The following is a 23,327-nucleotide window of genomic DNA, read 5'->3' as shown; positions in this document are numbered from 1 at the left end:
AGTGATGCTCTGTCTTCTTGGCGCTTGGGGGGGTCAACAGTGGGAGGGCTTCTAATGTCCTGGCCCCACTGGTGGACCTCCTGATGGCACCTGGTATTTTTGGCCACTGTGTGACAGTGTTGGATTGGATGGGCCCTTGGCCTGATCCAACATTGGCGTCTCTTATGTTGTTATGATTAAATAAAAGTTAATTATCCCACTTCCTCATTCTGGCTTAGTGTGTTGTGCTAGACTGGTTTTTTCCCTCCATTTTTGTTTTAGATTGTTGATAAGAACAACCGCTATAAATCCATAGATGGGACAGATGAAACTACATCAAACTGGATGAGGTGAGTCTAGCTCTTTATTCTTTTTTTTCTTCTTCTTTATTTATGCTTAGAAGACAAGGAACAAAACCTATTGTTTCTCTCTTGTGGTGATACTTCAGAAAATGACTACTGTCGAATGTTTTAGAGCATGTTTGTCATCAAACATTTTTGTATTTTCTCTTTTATTTTGGAATTTCAGAGTTTTACAGTAGGTGTGGGAGAAGAATGCAGAAAATTTAGCTGCACAGATGACCCTTTCTGAAGTGGTTATCTCTCTCTTGACTTTTTAAAAAGTTTCCAGGTTGATTTTTTTTAAAAAAATATATATTCTTTTTCTATTCTGATTTTATCCCTTTTGTCAAATGACGGGAAAACCTCGAGGTTTCTGTGTATATCTGAAAGGGAAATTTCCTTTGTAGCATTCTTTGTAGCATTGTTTTCTTTTCTGATTTGAGTTGGTGACTGGATTGCTAGTTTCAGTTGTACAGCTGAAGAAATTTACATGGTACTTCTGCAAAGAAGCTAACATCCACATTTTAAAAAGTTCCCTTACTGTAGGTTGTTTCAGAGGGTAGCCATGTTGGTCTGCAGTAGAAGAGCTGAATTCGAGTCCAGTAGCACCTTAGAGACTGACAAGATTTTTGACGTATGAGCTTTTGAGAGTCAGAGCTGATGAAGGGAGCTTTGACTCTCGAAACTCTCTCAAATGTTGTTGGTCCCTAAAGTGCTACTGGACTCGAATCTCATTCTTTTACTGTAGGTTGCTTACTGCACAAATACCCAAATTCATCTTGGCTTAAATCCCTCTGCCTCTTGTGGAGAACAAAACTAATGGGCTAAAATAGTCATGTTGATGCTTTCTCATTGCCCAAAGTGGAGTTTAAAATGAGGGGATATCCCAATATATGTATGCCCTGTTGGTTATATAACGATAGAACTCTGAAGCATCTTTATAAACCCAACAGTGGACCTACTGTGCAGAAACAGTTTGATACCCATATGCTGCTGAATCATTAATGTGTCCCGTGCAGCCCACACATCCCAAGCAGTTGGCAAAAAATATGTATTTTAAATATGACACAGTAGCATAGCTTAAGAGTTGCCTTATAAGACATTGCGAAATTATGAAAGTTCGAACAGTGTGACAGTAGCAAACTTCCTAAAAGGGGGTAGCTATTTTCACCTCACTCAAGAACGTAGACTTCAGTGACTTCTTCTTATGACTAGGACTCAGTCATGTGCACACTAACTTGTGAATAAAACTCACTGCACTTTGATCGATATCCTTCCAAATAAGCATGTGTAGGGTTGAGTTTCAAGGGCTGTTTATAACTGTTTGATATTGATACTGAATAGTAACTTGTTTAAATCCATGTAGGATATTTTTGTGTTGTGTAGTCTGTGACTTCATTGTTTTATAGAAGAATACCAAAGGAATTCAAGAACTGCTAATTGGGGGGGGGGGATTAATATGTGTATGAAACAATTCTGCTAGGCTATTTACCAGTACGTTTAGGGCAAGCCATCTTGATGCACATAGGCAATAAAAACACAGTTTGTCTGGCTGCGTCAGACCATGGTCCTCCCAGTCCTATTTTCCTCTGTGGCTAACCTGATTACTCTGGATGCTTGTGAGCGGGGCATGAAGATGATGGTCATACCCTATTTACTTGTTTGTTTCCTCCAGCATGAAGTACTCAGATTAGTGCTTCTATATATGGAAGTTCTGTATGCTACTGTTGATAACCCTACTATTTATACATTTGTCCAATCCTTTGGGTGGGAGGGAACAAAAATCTAAGCTATGACACTAAGTCCACTGTTTTGTGCGAAAGTATTTTCTTTTGTCTGTTCTAACACTCTCTTTGCCTCTGGTCTATCTCTCACAGTCTTGAATTAAAGAGGGATGAAATTAGAATTAGAGAGAACATTGACTGAGAAAACAAGAATGTCTGTTGTGAACTTTCTGACAAAGATCATTTCAATAGAATTCCGCTTATTCAGTTTTCAGATAGCCCCGAATGAGGAGCACTCATGAACAGGAAAGGATTCAAAAGCATTTTGGAAAACTGAGAAAAGTGTTAGTCTGTTTCAGTGGAGAGGGTTGATTGCATTATGGTTTGATATTTATTCCTCTCTCTTGAATCTAGATTTATTCTGCCGGTCTCTTCCAAAAGTAGCCTGGAATTTCTGATGCCTCTTTAGACCATACAGAAACTTCTTGACATGCTATAGTTTTTAAAGAATGCTGTAGTATTTAAAGAATGTATAGCCTAAAGACGTTTTAACCACCTTCTTGGGGCAATACTATATGTTATAAGGGGGATTTGCTATTGGACCTCCAAACATCATCTTAAGTTTAAACAACAGATGCTGTGGTGAGGGAGAGGATGAACACCACCCCTGCATGTGCACTCAACACACACACATAGTGGTTTTCCCATTAGGCTTGGCCCCTTGGAGCTGTTATTAGCTGTGGGGAGAGGGCAGGTATAATACAGGTATTTTATCTTTTTTCTCCTTCTGTGGCTAATAGCTCTAGTGAGGAGGAGAATTTTGGGGAGAAATAGCTCAAAGAGCAGGAGTGATTAATCCTGTTCTCCCCTTTGCACCTCAGTTCAACTCCTGTGCAAATCAAGGACCCTATGGCTGCTTCTTTAATATTAAGCATTACTTGTAATGTATAACATGGCCAGAGTCTGCTGCTTCATTGCTTTCCTGTTCCTCAAATGTTCCCCCTTCAGAGTTTGTGTCATTCTTTTTGGGCTGTCCTGTATTGCTTTCTTTCTCATAGAGAAGCGTCTACTACTTCAACTGTGAAATGGGAGGTGGGAGGTGTAGGAAGTGAAAAGCAATCAGTCCCACGAAGAGGAGAGGGAAGGTACTCCATAATCTTACAGCACTGGCTGCTTTTCCCCTCTTTGTTCCGTAAAGAAAAAGATGTAGCCAACAGCTAAGATGAACAAGAAGATCTCTAGTCTTTGTTGAAACACAATTGTCAGGTATAGTTATCTTTAGAAAGACAGTAGCATGGTAGATGTTTGTTTCTAAGGATTGTTTGGGAGGGAAGGGAGTATGGTGGTGCTGTGAACTGCCTGAGTTCAGTTTTCTTTTACATGAATGTTATAGCAAGTCTAGATGGCTTTTTGTATGCTATGTTGTGCTTCTGTACACATTTGTGTAGCATGACTTTCTGAACACAAGTGATCCAATATTGAACGCTAACACATTTTGTTCAATTTACGTGTATGTAAGAGTTATCCCATGCATGTACCCATACAATCTGTATGGACATAAACAAGCATGGCAAACATGAGCTAAACACATATTATTCTATCTTTATTTTACAAAATTTGAATCCTGCCTTTCTGCCATCATCAGGGCTACCAAGATGGCTAACAAATTAAAACATACATAATAAAACCACATCTTAAAAATATAACTAAAATACATATAAAAAAATTACAAAAATAATTAAAACATTAGGCAGGAAGGAATCACTGAAGAAATGCCAAATGAAACAACAAAAATCTTCTTCCATTTGTGAAAGATGTCAACAGAAGTGTGGGTAGAGTACCAGATATTTAGCATTTAGATCTACATAGGTTTATGGAAAGTTAACAAAACTGATGTAGATTACCAATTATATGACCGTGTGGCATTTACCTTGTGATATATTTATTCTGTGCAAACCTCCTTGTCTGTTTTTAGGAGATTCTTATACATGGATGAAAGCATTGCGTTTGTGGTCTAGTTCATATGTATTCAATTTAGTAGAAACAGTACAGTGTCCCTCATAATGTGAGCTTTGGGTTAGGAGAGGAGAATTACTAAGTGTTTTCCATATGTACATACTTTGGGAAGTCTAAGTTTGCTTCAAGAAGAAAAAGCGCCTTGACTGTATCTCACAGGGCACATCACAAGTGCTAGGGGTATCTACACAACATGAAGTGGCCCTGAAACAGCTAAAATAGAATTGAAGTTTCAGGCATGAAGCCTCTAATATGAAAGTTTCATAAAGTCTTGTGAAACTGCATGGTTGTGTGGGTGTGCTTGGTGATTTTTGAAGATGCTTTTGTCACAAGCTAATACGTCGGTTTTGAAATAAAACTGTATTACTTTGTGGCATCGCACGTTCTTGTCAGTTTTCTTTTAACTAAACCTCAGAAAAAGATGTTATTTATAGTTATCTTTGATAACAATAATAATAATAATAAGGAAATATAACTCACTGTAAAGTTCCCAGATGTAGGAAATCCACAATAGTTGTTACTTTGACTGCAATCTGAAATATACCTTCCTAGAAGAAATCCCCTCTGAATAATGTGGGACTTACTGCTGAGTAGACCTGATTAAGATTTCTCCCTGTGTGGACTATTTCCCATAGTTGGTTTTAACCAATCAAATAATTTATGTTGCATCTAGATGCCCCAGTTTTTTAAAAGTCCATTTCGTTGTAGTTTTCCAGAATTTATTTTGAATTTAAAGAGAATTTACTGCAATTGTATTGCAAAAGAATGACTGCGGATACAGTCCTAAGCACACTTACTAGGAATTAAGCCCTTGAACTGAATGGGACATTATTGTTTGTGTATTCTAGGGAGTACCTTGCATATCTCTCAGTATGAAACAACACTGCCAAATATTTCTTTTAGGTGAAAATGTTATGTTTGGTACAAACACTACATGGTGCAGGATGTGTGTTGGTTTTTCTCCAGTTACTGTTATTTTAGAAGTAAAGTATTTGCCACTTTCTAGAAAAATTGAAAGCTTGGTATGAATTGAGGAGAAGGTGAGCATGAATATACAACTGGCATGAATATACAACTGGCCAGGTTTCTTACCTGTAATGTTGGGGGTGCTTCACATTGATTTCATTTTACCCATTTGTGCTTTGTGGGATACTGGACTCAAGGAACATGACAGAACGAAAGAGGAAACCCAAGTTCTCCAAGGAGGAGCTGGACATTCTGGTCACTGAAGTGACTCGGAACGAAGCCAGGCTGTTTGGAAGGGAGACAATACGTCTATCCCATGCTGACAGGGACAAGATCTGGGAAAGTATAGCCAGAAAAATCACATCGGTGAGCCAGGTCCCCAGATCTGTTAAAGATATTAAACACAGATGGGACGACATGAAGAGAAGGACCAAAGACAAACTGACTTTCATGCAGAGGTCCCTCTCCAGTCCCGGCAGCATGGGGAGGCCCTCGGCCATTGTCCTGACCGCCCACGAGAGAGCCATCGAGTCGACGCTGCATTCGTCACACCAGATGCACGGCTTCCGGAGAGCGGATCTGGACGTGGTTGACAGCCCATCAACCAGCTGTAAGTATTGCCTTTCCTCCCTGTCCCCTACTGCACATATCAGTTCTAACAAAGAAGTGTATAATGTAAAAGGTCAGACTGCCGTACTAGTGAAACCGTGCTCTTGGGTTTAGTGTTTCCTGTTATACTTTGGTCTTCCTACCCTGTTGCCTTCCTCAGCTAATGAATAGATTGTGTTCAGCTGTACATTAAATAACATGGTATAAGCTGTGATTATTTGGTCTTCCTACCCTGTTGCCTTCCTCAGTCTTAGCTAATGAATAGATTATGTTCAGCTGTACATTAAATAATATGGTATAAGCTGCAATCGGTTTTTACTAATTTGGTCAAAGGTAGGTGTTGTGTGACTGCTTCCAGCCTGTGGAGATGCTTAGGGCTTTTACACACATATATATCAAGGTGTGGAGGTGGGGCACAACATTTGAACTACATCTTCATTATTAATTAATTCAGGATATAGATTAGGGATTAGTTCACATGCAGGAGGGAATGGGCTTGCACTGCATGTAAGAAGTTTTGTGAACTGGCCATATACAACACAATCTGAATTGATAGTGACCTAATTTTCCATGATACTTCCCCCCGTCTGCTGAGACCAAAAGGTTGCAAATATAGGGATGTAACATGACTGTGCATTTATTTAATACATATGGAACTTATTATGTCCATGCTGGAATCTCTGTCAGGATACTCTGTTTCTCCCTAAGACTACTCATCAGATTTAATCCCAATACATAGGATTTACAGTAAGTAATTTGAGGGGAAATTGTGCATTGGAGGGGGGTTACCTATTTTCACCCCAGCATCCACAGAGACTGCAGGTGTGGGTGGGGGGCATAGTCATGCAGTTCCACAATACCAAGGTTTAGAGAACACAGTAAAAGTGTACCTATGACTTTGCTAAGGTTCACCAATGTATGGCAAGTATCAGTATTTTATCAGACAATCTTTTCTCTTTGACTGTTTGTGAGGGGGACATCCTATCACATTGAAGAATAATTTAATTTGCATTAAGGAATGTTACTGAATTCTTGGGAGCACTTTTCTGAGTGTCCGTTAATCACAAAAATGCACATCCATGGCACTTAATGGTAGGGGGAGGGGTATACCTTACTGTGCTTGATGAAAACCAGGAAACCTTAGCAAAGTGTAAGGGCTTTTTAATTGCAATCTCTAAATCACAGGATTGTTGAAATAAGCATGCATGGCACTTAGAAAAATATTCTTGTGCCTTTAGTCTCTGCAGATGCTGGGGGGGGGGGCAGAGTTTAAGGAGAGGACCATTCTCTTTACTCTGGGGTTCTCTTCCTTAATGTTCAGAAACTTTGCAGTATCATCAAAGTGAACCCCCAGGAATAGCAAAGGGATCAAACCCTAACCAGAGTGGAGCTAGAGGAATCCAGTCATCTGTAGTGTGAACCACCCTTTGCTGTAACCTCTTCAAGATGAACATTTGATGATATTTTTGTATTCCATGGGTTTTCTGTTGTTGTTTTTGTGATGTTTATGATCATATAGTCAACAGTGTGTTCAAACCTGTTGAAAGCCACTTCAGGAGCGTTTTGCTAATAACATGAGATACACATTTTTTAAAAAAATTAAAACTGGTGTTTGTGGATTGACCACTTAATGCATTCTATTTAGTATTAATAAAATTCAGGGTAAGCATCACAAATCTAAAAATATACTTTTCATTCTTTTATGAACAAAAGCACTAAGCTTTATGCATAAGGTATACTGCTTTAGCAATAGTTTGCAGCTGGGTTAAACCTGAGGAAGACTCCAGAAGCTCATCATTGTCTTTCAAGCAATGTTTTGGTCTATAGATTTTAGCTTCACTTGACTTGACTATGGGTAGAATGTCATCAAAAATGATTGAGCAAGGGAGGCGCTGTGGCCCATTGTCTCATGCTCAGGTCTATATGGGACCACTAAGCCATTCTAGATGCTCATCACCATAACCCTTCAGTGAAGTATGTCCAAACTCCTTTTAATTGGCTTTCTTACTTTGTATTGGTGTTGAGCTTGCTCCTTTTAGATGATGTATGGTAGAAATGAATGGGTTGCTTCTGTAGTAGATTGTGCTGCTACCTTGCAGTGGTGAAAACTTTTGCCTTGGATGGAGAGGCTGCAGATTTGTGGGTGTGGCCATGTTGCTTTTAGGCTCTTTCTCACCTACAGCAACTTGTGCCAACATATGAAGCTGCCTGTGTTGGGTCATAGCAGTGTACTCTAGCTTAGTATAGTCTGTGCCACCTGGAAGAAGTGCCCAAGTTATTTATTTAGAGCATTTGTATGTTGCCTCTCCATAGGCCTGCTGCTGGCAGCTCACAAGTAAATAGTACTTAAAAATCATAAAACACAACTTAAATTATCGATATTCAAAACAACTTAGGGGCCTAAAGACAGCATAAAACGAACACGGAGCAGTATTTTAAAAATCCATTAAACAGTCCTTGGCTATAAGCAGACCATAAAAAGTCTCAGCGTCAATCACTGGCATCTCCAGTTAAGAGGGTCAGGCAGTAGGTGATATGAAAAACCTTGACCCAAGACCCTGAAGAGCTGCTGTCAGTCAGAGTAGACAATGCTGACATTGATCTGACTGAGCATATGGCAGCTTTGTATGTTCAAAACAACTGGGGGGAAATTGAAACTCATTAGTTAAAAGCCCGGGTTAAAAATATTTTGACCTGATGCCTGAAAAACTGCGTGGCAGATACCTGGCAAGCGTCAAATGGGGTGGAATTCCAAAGGTACTGCCACTGAAAAAGCCCTGTCTGTGGTTGCTACCTGCCTCACCTCTGCAAGCAGGGATACAGAGAGAGGGTTTGGGAGGCAGATCATGGGTGGGCTGGACAGTGCAGAGGGATGCAATCTATCGAGTGCCCTAGCCCCAAACCATTTCCATCTTTAAAGGTGCCCAGAAACACATGGGCAGCCAGTGCAATATCATTCCTGAATCCAGCCCCTGGCAGTAGTATGACTGCCACATTCTGGACTAATTGAAGTGTTCAGGCAATTTTCAAAGTCAGATACACACAGAACACATTGCAGTAATCTAACGTGGAATTGAGCATGGATCACCCATGACCAAATCACACTTTTTGAGGAACAACTGTAGCTTGAGAATTAGTAAAAGCAGATAAAAGGTTCAGTGTGTTTCAGAAGATGAGCCTCCAACCCTAATTCGAGATCTAGCAGCATCACCAAGCTCTGAACCTGCTCCTTCAGGTGAAGTGCAATCCTTTCCAGGACAGGCTGCCTTCTTAGTTCTCACGCAGGTTTGTTAGTGACCAACAAAGCCCCAGTCTTGTCAGGTCCAAGCTTCAATTTGTCGGCCCTTATCTATCCCATTACCTTCTCCGGGTACCTGTTCAAGACCTCTATAAATCCATCTGACTCAACCAATAGCAACAAATAGTGTTTGATGTCAGCTGTATATTGGTGACATGTCACTCCAGCCCCTGAATGATCTCTCCCAGTGGCTTCATGTAGATGTTAAACAGTGGTGGGGAAAGATGGACCCTTGCCAGACTCCATAGCATAAATGCTTTGGGCCTGAGCAAGCAGCACTCCAGCAGCCCCTTCTGCAATTGGCCACTTAAGTAAGAGCAGAACTCCAAAGCATGGTGACCTCCACCCAAATTCCCAACTTGGCCATCCTTGCCAGAAGAATGCCATGTTTGATGGCAGGGTTTTTTGTAGCAGTACTAATTGGTTATGGGTTCAGCATCGTGGGGGTGGCTCCCACAAATCTTGAGGGGGGGGAATTGACTGAAATCAGTGCAACCTTATATATGAATACTGGCACCTTTTCTTTTTACAAAATATGCACTGGTTGATAGTATCAAAAAGCTGCCAAGAAGTCCAGAAGACCCAATAAGGATGTTTTCGCAATGGTCATCAGTTAGGGTAACAAAGGCCATTTCCATCTCAAACCCAGGGCTGAATTCAGATAGAAGTGAGTGTTGGATGGACAGCATTGCTATGATGTCCTTCATCTAGAGAAGCTGAAATTCAATTTGGGATCTTCCTGCCACTGAGCTACAATATTCCTGTACGGAGCTATGCCTGCCTTTGACACAGATTTTCAGATCCAATACAAGTAATGGTAGAAATTGATTAAAACTTTAAGAATTCTCACAGGTTGAGGTATAAAGTGATTTCCTGTAACTGACTCAATGTATGTTGGGTTCCGAATGTATCTAGTACGTGTTTAGAACAAGCAAGTTATCAGCTCTTGTAATTTTGTGTTTTAAGGGAAGTGTTGTGTTCAGCATTGGTTTGTACGTGTCTTATATACAAGTATGCTTTCCATTTACCTGAGATCAGTGGCTTCAAAGAATAGCACTCAGTCATATAATTCAGTGGATATTATGCAAAGTACATAGGGAAAATTTTACAAGTAACTCCAATAATAGTCTGGGAGTAAGGCCTGCTGTTTGCACATTGCTCCTTAGAAATGGAGCACTGTACCATCTTGCCTTAGCTCTTAATAATACGGCTCTGGTCTTTCCTGTTATGATGACATATTTATTCTCCCTGGTTGGCTCTCCCCTATATTTCTTAAATGGACATTCCATTTCACATGAAGTGATTGTTATTTGAATCCTTACACCTTTCTAGAAAAGCCATTGGGTTTTATCAAAATTGTTGATTTTATTTGAAGCAGATTGTTGAAGGAAGGTCCTCTTGCAAATAATCCACATTTCTTTTTCATTTTCAAGCTGATGAAGACGAAGAGGTTCCAGGCCCCTCGCGGGAACATCATTTTTCATCTCTGCAGAGGGATTCCATAGAAGCTGACCAGATGTCTCTGCCACCTTTCCTTCATTCTTCATCTTTGTCAGACCACGTGGATGTGATTAGCCAAAGGCAGAACATGTCAAACTCGTATTCCCAGTCTTCCTGCAAGACCTCTAGGCCATGTGCTCGAAACTCTCCTGTCTCTGGTTTTGACCATCAGCTCTTCAACTCCCATATTCAACAGACGGAGCTATTCAGACAGTTCTGTCAGGAGCTAGTGACAATCCACAGAGACATGGCAAATAACATGCTTGTGATTAGCCAGAAGATGGCTGATCTGACTGGGCAGGTTAGTCAGATGTGCCAGACCCTGACCAAAATCAAGGATGAGCTCCAAACTTTGAACAAAGGCCCTGTCTCTAGTGTGAGTCAGGTAATTAATTTGCAGACAGCTGTATCAAAGAGCTCTTCTGAGCTTAAGAAAGATATTGACCAAAGTCATCCCAAGCAGACCCCTCCTGCTCGTGCCACTAGGACACGGAAGAGAAAGCACAATTTTTAGCTTTCTTTGTATTAAGGAGGGGAAGTAGGTGATGCTAATGTGGCACGCTTCTTAAGCATGATTATGGGAGGTCAGTAGTGTTCCTCTCTAAATAGTAATATAAACCATGGCAGCTTGACAATAGGACTTTCTCTTTGCACTTTGAATCACGGCACCAGAACATGCAGTGTACTTGTGACACAATAAATAAGAATAAGTGATATTTAAGGGATTTTCTGGTTCTGCAAAGTATACATAGATCTGTTTCCTTGATCGCTTGTGCTCAGGAAGCATTATTATTTAAGCTTCTTATTTACACAATTGCATTTAATATTAAAACAATCACCAAAAATCTCTCTCTTTTTTCTCTTTCTGTTTTGCTTCTGCAAATGGCACTATGTAGAAGGGAAACTTAGAATTGCACTGTTCGAACACTTTCTTGGGAGTATGCCTCACTGAATAGCCCTGAGTAAGATTCTGAATTGACCTCTGTTAGAGAACCTTTACAGCTATCAAGGCTTATGCAAGCAGCTGACCTTACTTGCCTTGGATATGGCTACTGAGACTTTATATGTTTAAATGCTGGCAAAGTGGAAAATGCAAAAATAAATAAATAAATAAATTGGAAGAACTTTTCCCAAAAAAAGGGGTGAGAAAATCCCAAAGTTTGCCAACAACTGTAGATTATAATGTAATGTAACTTGTATTTTATTGGAAGCCGCCCTGAGCCCGCTTGCAGGGAGGGCGGGGTATAAATTTGAAGAAATAAATAAATAAATGAATGAATAAATAAATAAATAAATTATTTTCTCAACCACTTTTGTCCTACTCTGAAGTTAGAGGCAAAAATTCTGGCAGGGTTAACACAAGGCCTTTAAGAAGGGATTGGGTGACATCTGTGCAGAGCTGTAGCACATAACGTTGCACCTTAGAAGTATACTTGCTTGAAGATAAATTAAGTATACTTGCTTGAAGATAAATTATTCTGAAGCCAGTAGTATTTCATACTTTCCAAGCAAACATATTTTGTATGAGAATACTAATTGACCTATTGATTTTTCTTCATTATCTTTCTCCATCTGCAGTACATCAGAATATGATTAGTGCAGCATAATTAGTTGGCAAACTGCTGTTTTTCTTAACTTGTGGAGATGGGAAGGATGAGGTGGTTTTGCAGAATCAAGCAAAAAGGGAGCATGCCCAGATTCTGGTAGATACATCCATGTAGTCCTACCTGCAACAGAATTGTTGTATTACATTAGAGATTGCTACAAACATGCTGTCTTTTGGCATACTTCTTATCAGTCAAAGACTTCCTTGCATATGTTTTTTATGCTAGTTTACTGTGTAACATTGCAAAGGACAAATAGAAGGCATATACCTATCCCATATTGCTTGAATTATGGCACAACCTAATTTTATATAGCTTGGCTAGGCTAGGCTCAGCTAGATATTAAGAGTTTATGTATGCCAGTATGCCAGTTTTATAGCACATATGGTTAAACTGCATGGACACTGCAACTTTTTTACACTTGCACTTGCTCCCCTGCCTGTATGTAGCACTGCACACTGCAGCCATCTGTAACAAGAGAATCCCCTTCAGCCACAGCTGCATGAAACCACATTTGGCAAGGCCTATTCTGTAGTGATCTTGATAAGACTGATTTAAAGGAAGCTTGTTTCAGAAGAGCCTACCTTTCTTATAATATTGTTGTCTAATTATGGGAGAGAAAAAGCCATATGACATCCTGTAAAGAAAACTTGTGAGTTTGAATTAACCAGGTTAAATATTTGTATATTCATCAGATTAACTAATCAGATTAAATATTTGTATATTTTGCACTTGCTATAGCACCAGTTAATTTACTTGAGGGGAATAGTGCACAGAATATGGAAGCATTTTACCGCTGAAATAAGTGGGTCTTGCTCCCTGCAAATATGTGTAGATTGTAAGCCGCTTGGGGCAGGGATGCACATCTTTTTGTGTTAATTTTGTTGAGCATCTTGTGTGTTGATGGTTCTATATAATGGAATGGCAATTGTTACTGAATAGTGATGATCAAGTTTCTTTTGTAGGTCCCCAGATCATTGGGAGTAATGAGATAGCTGTATTTTATCTTTGACAGAAGTGGTATTGGTGATATAATTGCAGAAGCAGTCTCCAAGATTTCAATCATGGAAGAATTGCTGCTGTTGTATAAGCTTTACAAGTAGATGCCATCCTTGGCTACTGCTGAGCTTTTCTCAGAGAACTAGATATTCTGGGTTTCAGGCACCTGGAAATCTTTGCTCTTGTGTTTAGTAACATTTATATGGATTATCTGGGCTGGTTTCCTTTATGGGAGGATATGTAGACTAAAACCCCAATGTGAGAAAAGTAGGACATATATAAAACCCATTATTTGTGCATATGAAGGTATATCCCACAGTTTACTTCTTTGATGTGGAGAGTTAGCAAGAAGGGATGAATTCTCTTTTAAATGTTTAAATGTGATTATTTGAACCTGGCATGTTTTAAGTGCCCCTTTGGATTTTAATGCTGTGCTTATCCAATATTTTATGTCTTATATATGATGAAATTATTACTATTTTTGTTAAAAATAAATATATTTAAACTCAGATTTTTGGTCGGGTCATTCTTCTGTCAGTGGCTGAAGTCCTGAGATGTCTAGTTCCATGTAACACATAGTTTTGACATTTATGGATCTCCTTTTTGTCTTTGTGATTCCTAAAGTGACACTCTGGTACAGTGGTCAGATTTTATTGCTATATTTTCTTGAAACTTTTCTTTCTCCTGATTTTGCTAGATGTTTTAGCTTCTACCCACGTGGAAAGCTTCTCAGTGCAGTTGTTTGTACTGATTGCCGGCCAGTATGTTTGCAAAGTATCCCGAACCCTGAAAGCCTTCAGGAACCCATTGTGGTTTATTTGCTTTTGCTGTGGGATCAAGGGATTCCTTTCTGAGCATGTCTAGGACAAGTGAAGTTGGTGGGAAAGGATGTGACTATTCCTAATAAAAACATATTTTGAGAGGAAATAATTGCATGTAACAGGTTGCTGTCTAAAGCAAGCAAAATGTATATCACATGGTTAGCAGTATTTTTAATATATGTGAGAGGGTTTTTTATTTTAAAAATTTAAAATCATGCAGTTTTTATTGTTTGGGCCTGTAATTTCCTGTAAGCAGCTATTACTGATCTATTTGTTATGGGTTTTTATTGTAAAATAGCTTGAGCAGATTATTGGAAAGATATGATTGAAACTTTTAGGCAAAAACCAAACAATAACAAAACCATATCATAGGTATTTTGAAAGACTATAATTAATAATGAGTAGCAATTAGTACCTTATTCTGCTGGACTTCAGGGCACTGGGAACAGACCGGGAGCAAAGGACAGAGCCAATGAGAGATAGTGGAAGTGCATTTCTGAGGACTGGTTTGGGGAGCAGATATCACTCATAGAATGCAGAGCAGCAAGGAGCAAAAACAGAGGACTGTTTCAAACAGAAGTTGTTAACCTAAGTCTTGTCAATTCAGATTGCATTCGGGGGTTCACAGGATTGAATGTTCCTCTGTACAAAGGTTCTGTCCACATGGAAAGCTAGAAGCCAGAGAGAAGAATTCTCCTTGACGCACTAACTTTATGCAGACTTCTTTTTTATATAATGGAGAATTTAGGGCTTTTTCAAGGGTGGGATATAAATGTTTTAAATAGATGTGAGATCACACCTGCAGTCTAGAATGGTGCAGCTGAGAAATAGGCTTACCACCTCTATGAGAGAGGAGGCAGAGTGAAGGTCAGAAGCCAGATCTTCAGGACCAGGGACAGCTCCAAGGCAGCAGACCAGTTGCTCTGACATGAGGCAAAATTCAACTGTTGCCTTTCTCTCTGGCTGAAGTCCTTGATGGCTATCCAGCCTGTTCCTCATGGAAATACTGCTCTGGCTTGGAGTCTTGCACTCCTAATGCTACTTGGTAACCTGTAGGTGTGTCTTCTGAGATTTGGGGTGGAGGTTCAAAGGGAGAAAAAGTCTTGAACCTTTAGTATGATGATTCATTGCTTTAGACAATCCACATTTGTTTCACATTTGTTTCCAATTTCACATTTGTTTCCACCTGTCTGAGTTGATCCCTCTATCAGCAGAACTTGGAACAGACATTACCTCTGAACCTGGTTCAATATAGGCCTCAGAGTCACTTCTAGGGATCAAGGTCATGATAATCAGTTCTGGACAAGCTGGGAGCCTGCAAGAAATCAGGGAGATACAACTGAAACCCTGCCTATATACAAATAATACCCCTTGCAGGAATCTCTAAGCTCTCATGACTTGAGCAGGCTGACTTCTCCCACTCTCCCTTCCCCCCCTTTTAACTGACACTCAGATGATCTCAGCATTCCATCCCTGCTGGAACGTGGTCAGTCCTCCTCAGACAATTCTTTACATCTCCCCCCCCCACACACACACACCTTTATTCCCTTGGTTAAGTTATAAAGCCATTTTTCTGCATCTGTGGAGATTGCCCAAAGTAAGAAGAGACCACTTCCTTGATTGTGGGGGCCTTGTTTTGCAGCTTTCATCACCCATGCAAGATCAGCCATTTTACTATTACATATAACAATTATTATCACTTTAAGGGCTATGTGCACTACTTTCTTTTACACAACATATAGTTTGATATTCTGTTAGTATGAAAGTGCCTACAATGTCTTGATGTTCCTGAAAAACCATATTTTACACAAAAATGCCACAAATTTGCACCATTTTAACTGTTGTACAGAAAGCAAGAACACACGACTTTATCTGCTGGCATAAACATACTTGTCCTGTGAAATCAGTCTGACAGATAGGAGGTCCAGTAGATAATAATGATGGCAATGTTTAAAAATATTTATTAGCTGCTTTTCTACTTTGTGGAACTCAAGGCAGCTTACAATGTAAATAAAATAATTATTTTTAAAAAACTTCATTATTTTTTAAACAACTCTAAAAGACCACCATTTAAATGTTAATTAGGAGTACTAATAATTAAAAACTATATTAGTCCAATGCAGTCCTAAAAAAATAAATGAGTATGCTGCACTAGGAGCAGACTGAGATTCAAAGTGCAAGGGTTTCTTATAGCTCCTTGTATTGCATTCATGCTTGGAATAGATAATTGCTTCAAACTCATGATAAATTAAAAAGAAAAAGTCAGAAGAGAGATTTGGTCAAGGGTAACATGACCTCTAAATAACTAAAAGGCTGATCTACATCAGTAGCAGCAAGCACATGCCAACTCTGCACCTGGAAAAAAGGTTGGCGCTTAAGAGGTCATTTAGCTAAAATGACAGCATCTTCCCCTGCCAGGCTCATCCAACAGTCCTTGGTGATGTGTTTAGGTGGGACTTGTTTTACTACACAGTCTCTGGATCCCTTTCCCAAATGTGTAAAGCTTCATATTTGAGGTCCACTTACAATCTTTCCACAATTACTAGTATCCTGGGCTATGTGTATGCATCTCCTTTATTGGTCACTCAAAAATACAGGTATCTCCCCTTGAAGTATAAGGCACTACACGTCCACAAGTTGCGTGAGTATAGCTAAAGCAGCTGAACAGTGGGTAACCAAATCTGATGTGCAAAAAAGGATGGCAACCCATTCTGTGTCATTCCAAAATATTTGTACCAATTAACCATGCCAGATCCTAACCAGATTTTGGTCCAACAATATCTTGTTTCGTGCATAATGTGTAAAGGCTTGGGTATTGTTTGTTGCTTCTCAAGCTCCTTTTCAACTTGGTGGTTAAGATGTGTGTCATAAAACAAGTATGAAATATAGTAGAAACAAGATTCTGTGGGTACAGCTTGACCCTGCTATGTAGTTTGAGAAGATATTTTTTGTTCATAGATGTATTTGATTGCCGAGTATAATTAATTGCCTTGTGGTTAAAACAGAAGCAGAGGTGAAAGTTCTTTTTTTTCAAGCAGAGATAAATAATTCATGAGTCCCATCCCAATTTTCTCAAACATTTTCCATCTCCATAGTATGGTTAGAATCTGGCAGATACTGCCACTACACAATATTCATTAATCTCAATTAAATCTAGAGCAGGATTCCCTGTCAAATCCCCAAACACTCTTGTGGATTTAATTTGAAACATGCAGTTTATCAATAGGCACATAACAAATAATAGCATGATTTATTAGAAAGAAGGCGGTTAGTTTTCCAGCTAAGAGAACAAGCTGTGACTCAGGATATCAGTGATTCAAATTTTGCATTTCCAGTGATCTTTAGCGTATCTTAGGCAAGTCGTTAACTAGCATTCCTTCTACCAGCAATACTGGAGAAATAATTTATCAGCTTTGCAGAATTGTCGTATGAGCCATTAACAGAATATTTATGATGCACTTTGAACACTCTTCAAGCATGATATAGATGCTAAGTGTTACTATTATTCAAGCTGTAATTTGTGACTTGGTGACAGATGAAAACTCCAGATCTTCTTCGTGGTCTTTGTGCATCACACCTCTGGGATATAGTGCACCTGCGCCGACCCCGATCGGTAAAATAGAAAGCAAAAGGAATTTTTGTGCCCTTTCCCCAGTCACACGCTGGGCTCCAGTGCGCATGACTAAGGAGGGGCACAACAATTGCACCAGTTTTCTTCTGACCGCCGAGCTGGTAAAATCTGCTCCACCTTGGTCGGTAACTTTTCTCTTTGGCCTTTTGGTTTTCTCCTGTTTTCGATGGATTCCTAGTTAGGGAAACAAAAAATAGTGTTAGTTAGAGAAATTGGACTCTTTCGTTGTTTTTCTGCCCCCCCCCCGTCTTATGCCCAAACGGTGGGGTTTCCTCAAACAGTGCCTAAAGTGCAGTAGCAGAATCGCACCCCCTGATGGACACTCTCTTTGTCTCCTGTGCCTCAGGGAATTGCACCAAGTGGCCCTTTGTGCTCATTGTGCCAAGTTCTTGAAACAGACAAGAAAGAACAGGGCTGCCAGACTTTGTGTCGCATTGCTAGAGTTGGCCCTTTCACCAATGGTGTTGTCGCAGGACACTTCGGGACACGCCTCAATGTCGACTCCTGCCTCGGGGTCGACGGCCATGTTGTCTTCGACACCAGCTGATTCTGATGTCGATCGACCAGTGCTGAAATGCTTGGTCCCAACATCCCAGTCCGAAGCCCACACTCCCGCTAAGAAGCATAGGGAGGGCAAGGATGACTGGCCTATCAAGCACAAGAAGCATAAGAAAGGTTCCTCTGCTAAGGCTCTATCGACCCCTCGTTGGGCTGTGGAATTGAATCCTATTGGGACTGCTTCACTTGACTCTTCTGGCCGTGGGCAGCTACAAGGTGCATCACCTTCACCTTCGCTGCTCACGGACTCTGAGCATGATATGGACTTAACACAGGTCTCCCGATCCTCCAGTGTTGAGAGCCTTCACTTGGATCAAGGAGCAGGCACCTTTGTGCATCCATCCCCGCAACGACCTGATGGTCAGGATCGGCCGATGGGACCGTTCCACCCCCCTTCACCCTCCTGGGACCAACGTCAGTGGCAATATATGTATGAAGCCTATCCTTTTCCTAGTGGAATGCCATAGCTCCCGCCTCATGTGCCAGTGGACTGGGATCGTCAATCCTCCTTGTCTCGGCTCTCCCGATACCGAGACCCTCCCCCGGCACCAGAGTTTGCTGACCTGCAACCATTGAAGCTGATGGGCAAGCCATATAAACCGCCACCACCAAGGCCCTCGCAATTTAAAAGACCATCAGAGCTGAATCCTTCAACCTCGATGCGCCCAATGTAATTTTTGGAGCCTTCGGAACATTCTGTCTCCTCCAATACTTCGTCGCACTCTGGGGATGAGCATCCAGATCCTCCTGTGGAACCCTCTCCAGTGCAGCAAGTGGCGGAGGACCTCCCAATGTCCCCATCAGAGGACCTCAAGTCTTATGGGGATTTTGTTAAGCGAATGGCTAACACACTGACCCTATCAACCGTTCAGCCTCTGCCTACAGTCACGGACTCGGTGTTTGATATTGTCCAGATGGACACATCGACAGTCATCACCTTGCCTATGACCTCGGTCCTCCTGCAAGCAGCCAAAGCTCCCTGGCCCCATCCGGCTTCCACTCCCATCTCTAACCGGAGAATAGTTCACATGTACAAGGTGCAGGAAACGGGCACTGAGTTTTTATTCATCCACCCTAAACCAAACTCGGTGGTTGTCACCTCCTCTTCAAAGGGCAAACGTAGTCATTCCTCACCCCCTGATAAGGAGGGAAAGAAGTTAGATTCTTTGTGTAGAAAGTTTTACTCCGCTGGAGCGCCGGGTATCAAGACTTCCAACTACACTGCCTGTATAGGGAAATATCAATATGCTCTTTGGGAGCAGTTGTCTGAATTCATTGCAGCCCTTCCTAATGACCTTAACCGTCTAATTAGGCAAATTCAAATGGAAGGCATGCTTTTGGCGAAGCATCAGCTTAATGCTGCCAAACACACTCTGGATGTGGCAGCTAAGACACTCACAGCTTTACAGCAGGATGCAAAGTCCTTTGTTGAGGACCTTCCTTTTGAAGGCAAGGGTCTCTTCAGTTTTTGGAGGTCTCTTCAGGTCTTGCAGGACCTAGACGAGAGTATCAAGACTTCTCGCAATCTGGGAGTTACACAAGCCCCAAAACATAACAGGGCAAGGTCATGGAACAAGTCATGGTATCGCAGGTCCTCACTCAAGTCCTCTCCCGAGCCACAGTGGCAAAGGTCACCGAATGTGTCTTCACACCCCTATGGAAGCACACCCAAGTTTTCACCAGCCACGCAACTTAGGGCAAAGTCTTCTAAGGCTCCTAAGCAGATTATTTGACTTCAGCCGTCTATCCATACCTCCCACCCACCTGTCTCCTTACCTTTCTGCCTGGCAAAGGATAACATCGGATCGGTGGGTTCTCTCTGTCATCAAGGAGGGATACCTTATAGAGTTTATCCAAGTTCCTATGACCTCCACCTTCGTACTCACTCCACCATCGAGTACACTCCTAGAAGAAATTCAGAACCATCTTCAAAAAGATGCTATAGAACCGGTTCCTGCACCCCAACATCACCACGGATTTTATTCCCGCTATTTTACAGTCCCCAAGAAGGTTGGAGGGCTCCGTCCAATTATAGACCTCAGAAACCATTTCTCGAACAGGGTGTGTGGATGGTGACTCTGGACTTGCAAGACGTGTATTTCCACATGACGATCCATCTGGCTCACAGGCTGTTTCTGCGTTTTGCTGTAGGGGAGGGACATTTTCTATACAAGGCCCTTCCTTTCGGGCTATCTATACCCCCCGAGTTTTCACAAAGATGATGGTAGTCATCGCTGCCTACCTTCATCTGCATGGTGTACGAATTTTTCCATACATCGGCGATTGGTTGCTGGTAGCAGATTCAGAAGCCACCTTGCTAAGCCACATAGATCTGACTCTAGGCATCCTAGAGGCATTAGGGCTAAGAGTGAACCTCAAAAAATCTATGCTCACCCCTTCATGGCGGGTCCAGTTGATTGGGGCAATCCTTGGCTCGAGGGTCTGCAGGGCGTTTCTTCCCCCCAAATGAGCGGACGACATCACTGCTCTCATAAGCCTCTTATGTCAGCAAGGGGATGCTTCTGTGAGGCAAATCCAGCGCCTCCTTGGACTGATGGCTGCCACTACAGCAGTACTTGTTTTTGCCCAACTTCACATGAGGCTGCTTCAGCTGTAGTTCCTCAGGAGGTTCCACCCACAAGCTCAGCCCCAGTCCCAAAGATTCATCCCCCCCCCGCACAGGTGTTGGACTCGGACTGGTGGGAGAACCCGCACAACCTTCTGGAGGATGCTGTTTCACCCACACACCCTATCCACGACACCACCGATGTGTCACTTTGAGGATGGGGAGTGTATCTCAAGGGGATGTGTGGGGGCTCCAGGTAGGAGGCTCATGTGGCCCACAAACATATCAACTTTTTGGAACTGTTAGCCATCCAGTATGCTCTCAGGTCTTTTTGCCACCTGGTGGCCCATCACACGATAACAGACAACACCACGGCTCTGTGTTACCTCAACCATCAAGGTGGGACGGTGTCGAAGGGCCTGTGTCAACTGGCCCTCGAGATCTGGAATGAATGTCTTCCTGATAGCAGCCCATCTGCCCGGGTCCCTAAATGTGCAGGCAGACTTCCTGAGCAGAGGAGGAGCATCGTTGCATGAGTGGGAACTCAATTGCCTATATCTCCAGCTGATTTTCGACGGATGGGGCCAGCCGGAAGTAGACGCGTTCGCAACACATCAGAATGCAAACTGTCGCCTGTTCTGCTCCAGAGCAGGGAGGGACCCTCTATCCCTGGGAGACGGACTTCTCTACCAATGGTCCCACAGGCATGTGTTTCTCTTCCCACCAAGGTGATCAACAAGATAATGAGGGAACAGCTTCGGGAACAGCCAGTTTGGTGTGAGAGCCAGTTTGGTGTAGTGGTTAAGTGTGTGGACTCTAATCTGGGAGAACCGGGTTTGATTCCCCACTCCTCCACTTGCACCTGCTGATGTGACCTTGGGTCAGTCACAAGCTCTGGCACAGCTGTCCTTGAAAAAGAGCAGTTTGTGTCAGAGTTCTCTCAGCCCCACCCACCTCACAGGGTGTCTGTTGTGGGGAGGGGAAGGGAAAGGAGTTTGTAAGCCGCTCTGAGACTCCAAGGGAAGGGCGGGGTATAAATCCAATCTCCTCCTCCTCCTCTTCCTCTTCTTCTTCTTCTTCTGACCCCATGGTGGCCCTGTCAACAATGGTTCCCCACTCTGCTTCACATGTCCAAGGGCTCCTTCATTCACTTTCTGGCAGCGCCAGATCTCCTCCTTGCGCAGAAGGGTCAGGTGCTGCATCACGATTTGTCACATCTCAAGCTCACAGCATGGAGGATACTGTAGAACGGATTAAGAACAGGATAGACCATGTCTTGTTGACCTGCCATAAGCCTTCTACACGTATTTCCTATGATGGGAAATGGAAGAAGTTTTTAGCTTACCTTCGCTCATTGGGGTTGCCTCCACCCCCTTAGGACCTGGTTGCAATTTTTGGTTTCTTGTTGTCCCATTTAGATTTAAGCCTTACTTGTGCCTTGTTGCACGTTTATTTAGCTGCCATTTCCACTAATCACCCTGAGGTGGCGTTTAACTCAGTTTTTTCCCACCCACAGACCAAACAGTTCCTTAAGGAAAGCCTTGAGGAATGGCTTTCCCCCCCCTGTCTCGGGGCCCTACACCAGCCTGGGACTTACCTTTGGTGCTGTCTAAACTGATGGGCAAGCCTTTCGAGCCCATGGCTACATGTAGTTTGCAACTCCTGTCATGGAAGATGGCCTTCCTGGTGGCCATCACGTCAGCCCGGAGAGTAAGCGAGCCGTCTGCGCTTCACTGTGACCTGCCCTACCTGAGTTTTCACCACGATGGTGTTACCTTGGCCCCAGATGTCTCCTTCCTTCCCAAGGTTTCGGAGTTCCACCTGCGGGCTGACATTGTTCTTCCAGTGTTTATCCCGTCTTCACGGAACGATGATGAACATCTCCTTCACGTGCTGGACATAAAAAGGGCTTTGCTTTTTTACCTGGACAGGATGTGGCCTTTTAGAAAATCCCCAGCCCTGTTTGTCTCCCATGCCCTGCCTGGACAGGGAAAGAAATTATCATCGCAGTGACTGTCCAAGTGAATTGTGGAGACAATTAAATTGTGCTATCTACTGACCAAGAAGCTGCTCCCGGGACCGCTTCAGGCCCACTCCACTCAGGCCATAGCAATGTCCATGGCCTTCCTGAGAGATGCGTCATTCTGTGATATCTGCAATGCAGCAACCTGGGCCTCTCCTCACACATTTGTGAAGCATTACACCTTGGATGTGCATCTTCATCAGCGCTCTATGGTGGGACGAACTGTGTTGCAGGCGGCGCATATCTAGGACCTTCAGCTACCTCCTCCAGGTAGGTGTATATTGCTTGTTAATCTCCCAGAGGTGTGATGCACAGAGACCACGAAGAAGATAAACAGGTTGCTTACCTGTAACTGATGATCTTTGAGTGGTCATCTGTGCATTCACACCACCCACCCTCCTTCCCCTCTGCTTTCGGTCCTCTTGTCTTTCTTTTGCTCTGAGACTGATGGCAGCGGTCAGAAGGAACTGGTGGGATTGTTGTGCCCCTCCCTAGTCATGCACACCGGAGCCCGGTGCGTGACTGGGGAAAGGGCACGAAAATCCCTTTTGCTTTCTATTTTACCGATTGGGGTTGGCGCAGGCGCACTATATCCCAGAGGTTGAATGCACAGATGACCACTTGAAGATCATCAGTTACAAGTAAGCAACCTGTTTGTTTGTTCACTGTATTTCTGAGAACTTGCTTTTCAC

The 23,327-nt window shown here is 42.3% G+C and overlaps 1 protein-coding gene across 1 annotated transcript in view; it reads left to right on the top strand.

Annotated features, from left to right (window-relative positions):
• PRDM11 (PR domain containing 11) overlaps nt 1–23,327 on the top strand; it is a 41,059-nt gene that overhangs the window by 5,278 nt on the left and 12,454 nt on the right. The window contains exon 4 of the mRNA XM_015427333.1: nt 262–329. Coding sequence (XP_015282819.1) covers nt 262–329 — 68 coding nt within the window. The remainder of the gene's footprint in view (nt 1–261; nt 330–23,327) is intronic.

This window comes from Gekko japonicus, unplaced genomic scaffold, assembly GCF_001447785.1.
Source record: "Gekko japonicus isolate JY-2015 unplaced genomic scaffold, Gekko_japonicus_V1.1 scaffold1806, whole genome shotgun sequence".
Lineage (NCBI taxonomy): Eukaryota > Metazoa > Chordata > Lepidosauria > Squamata > Gekkonidae > Gekko > Gekko japonicus.
Note: the sequence above shows the minus strand (reverse complement) of the source record. Positions and strands in the feature narration are given on the sequence as shown.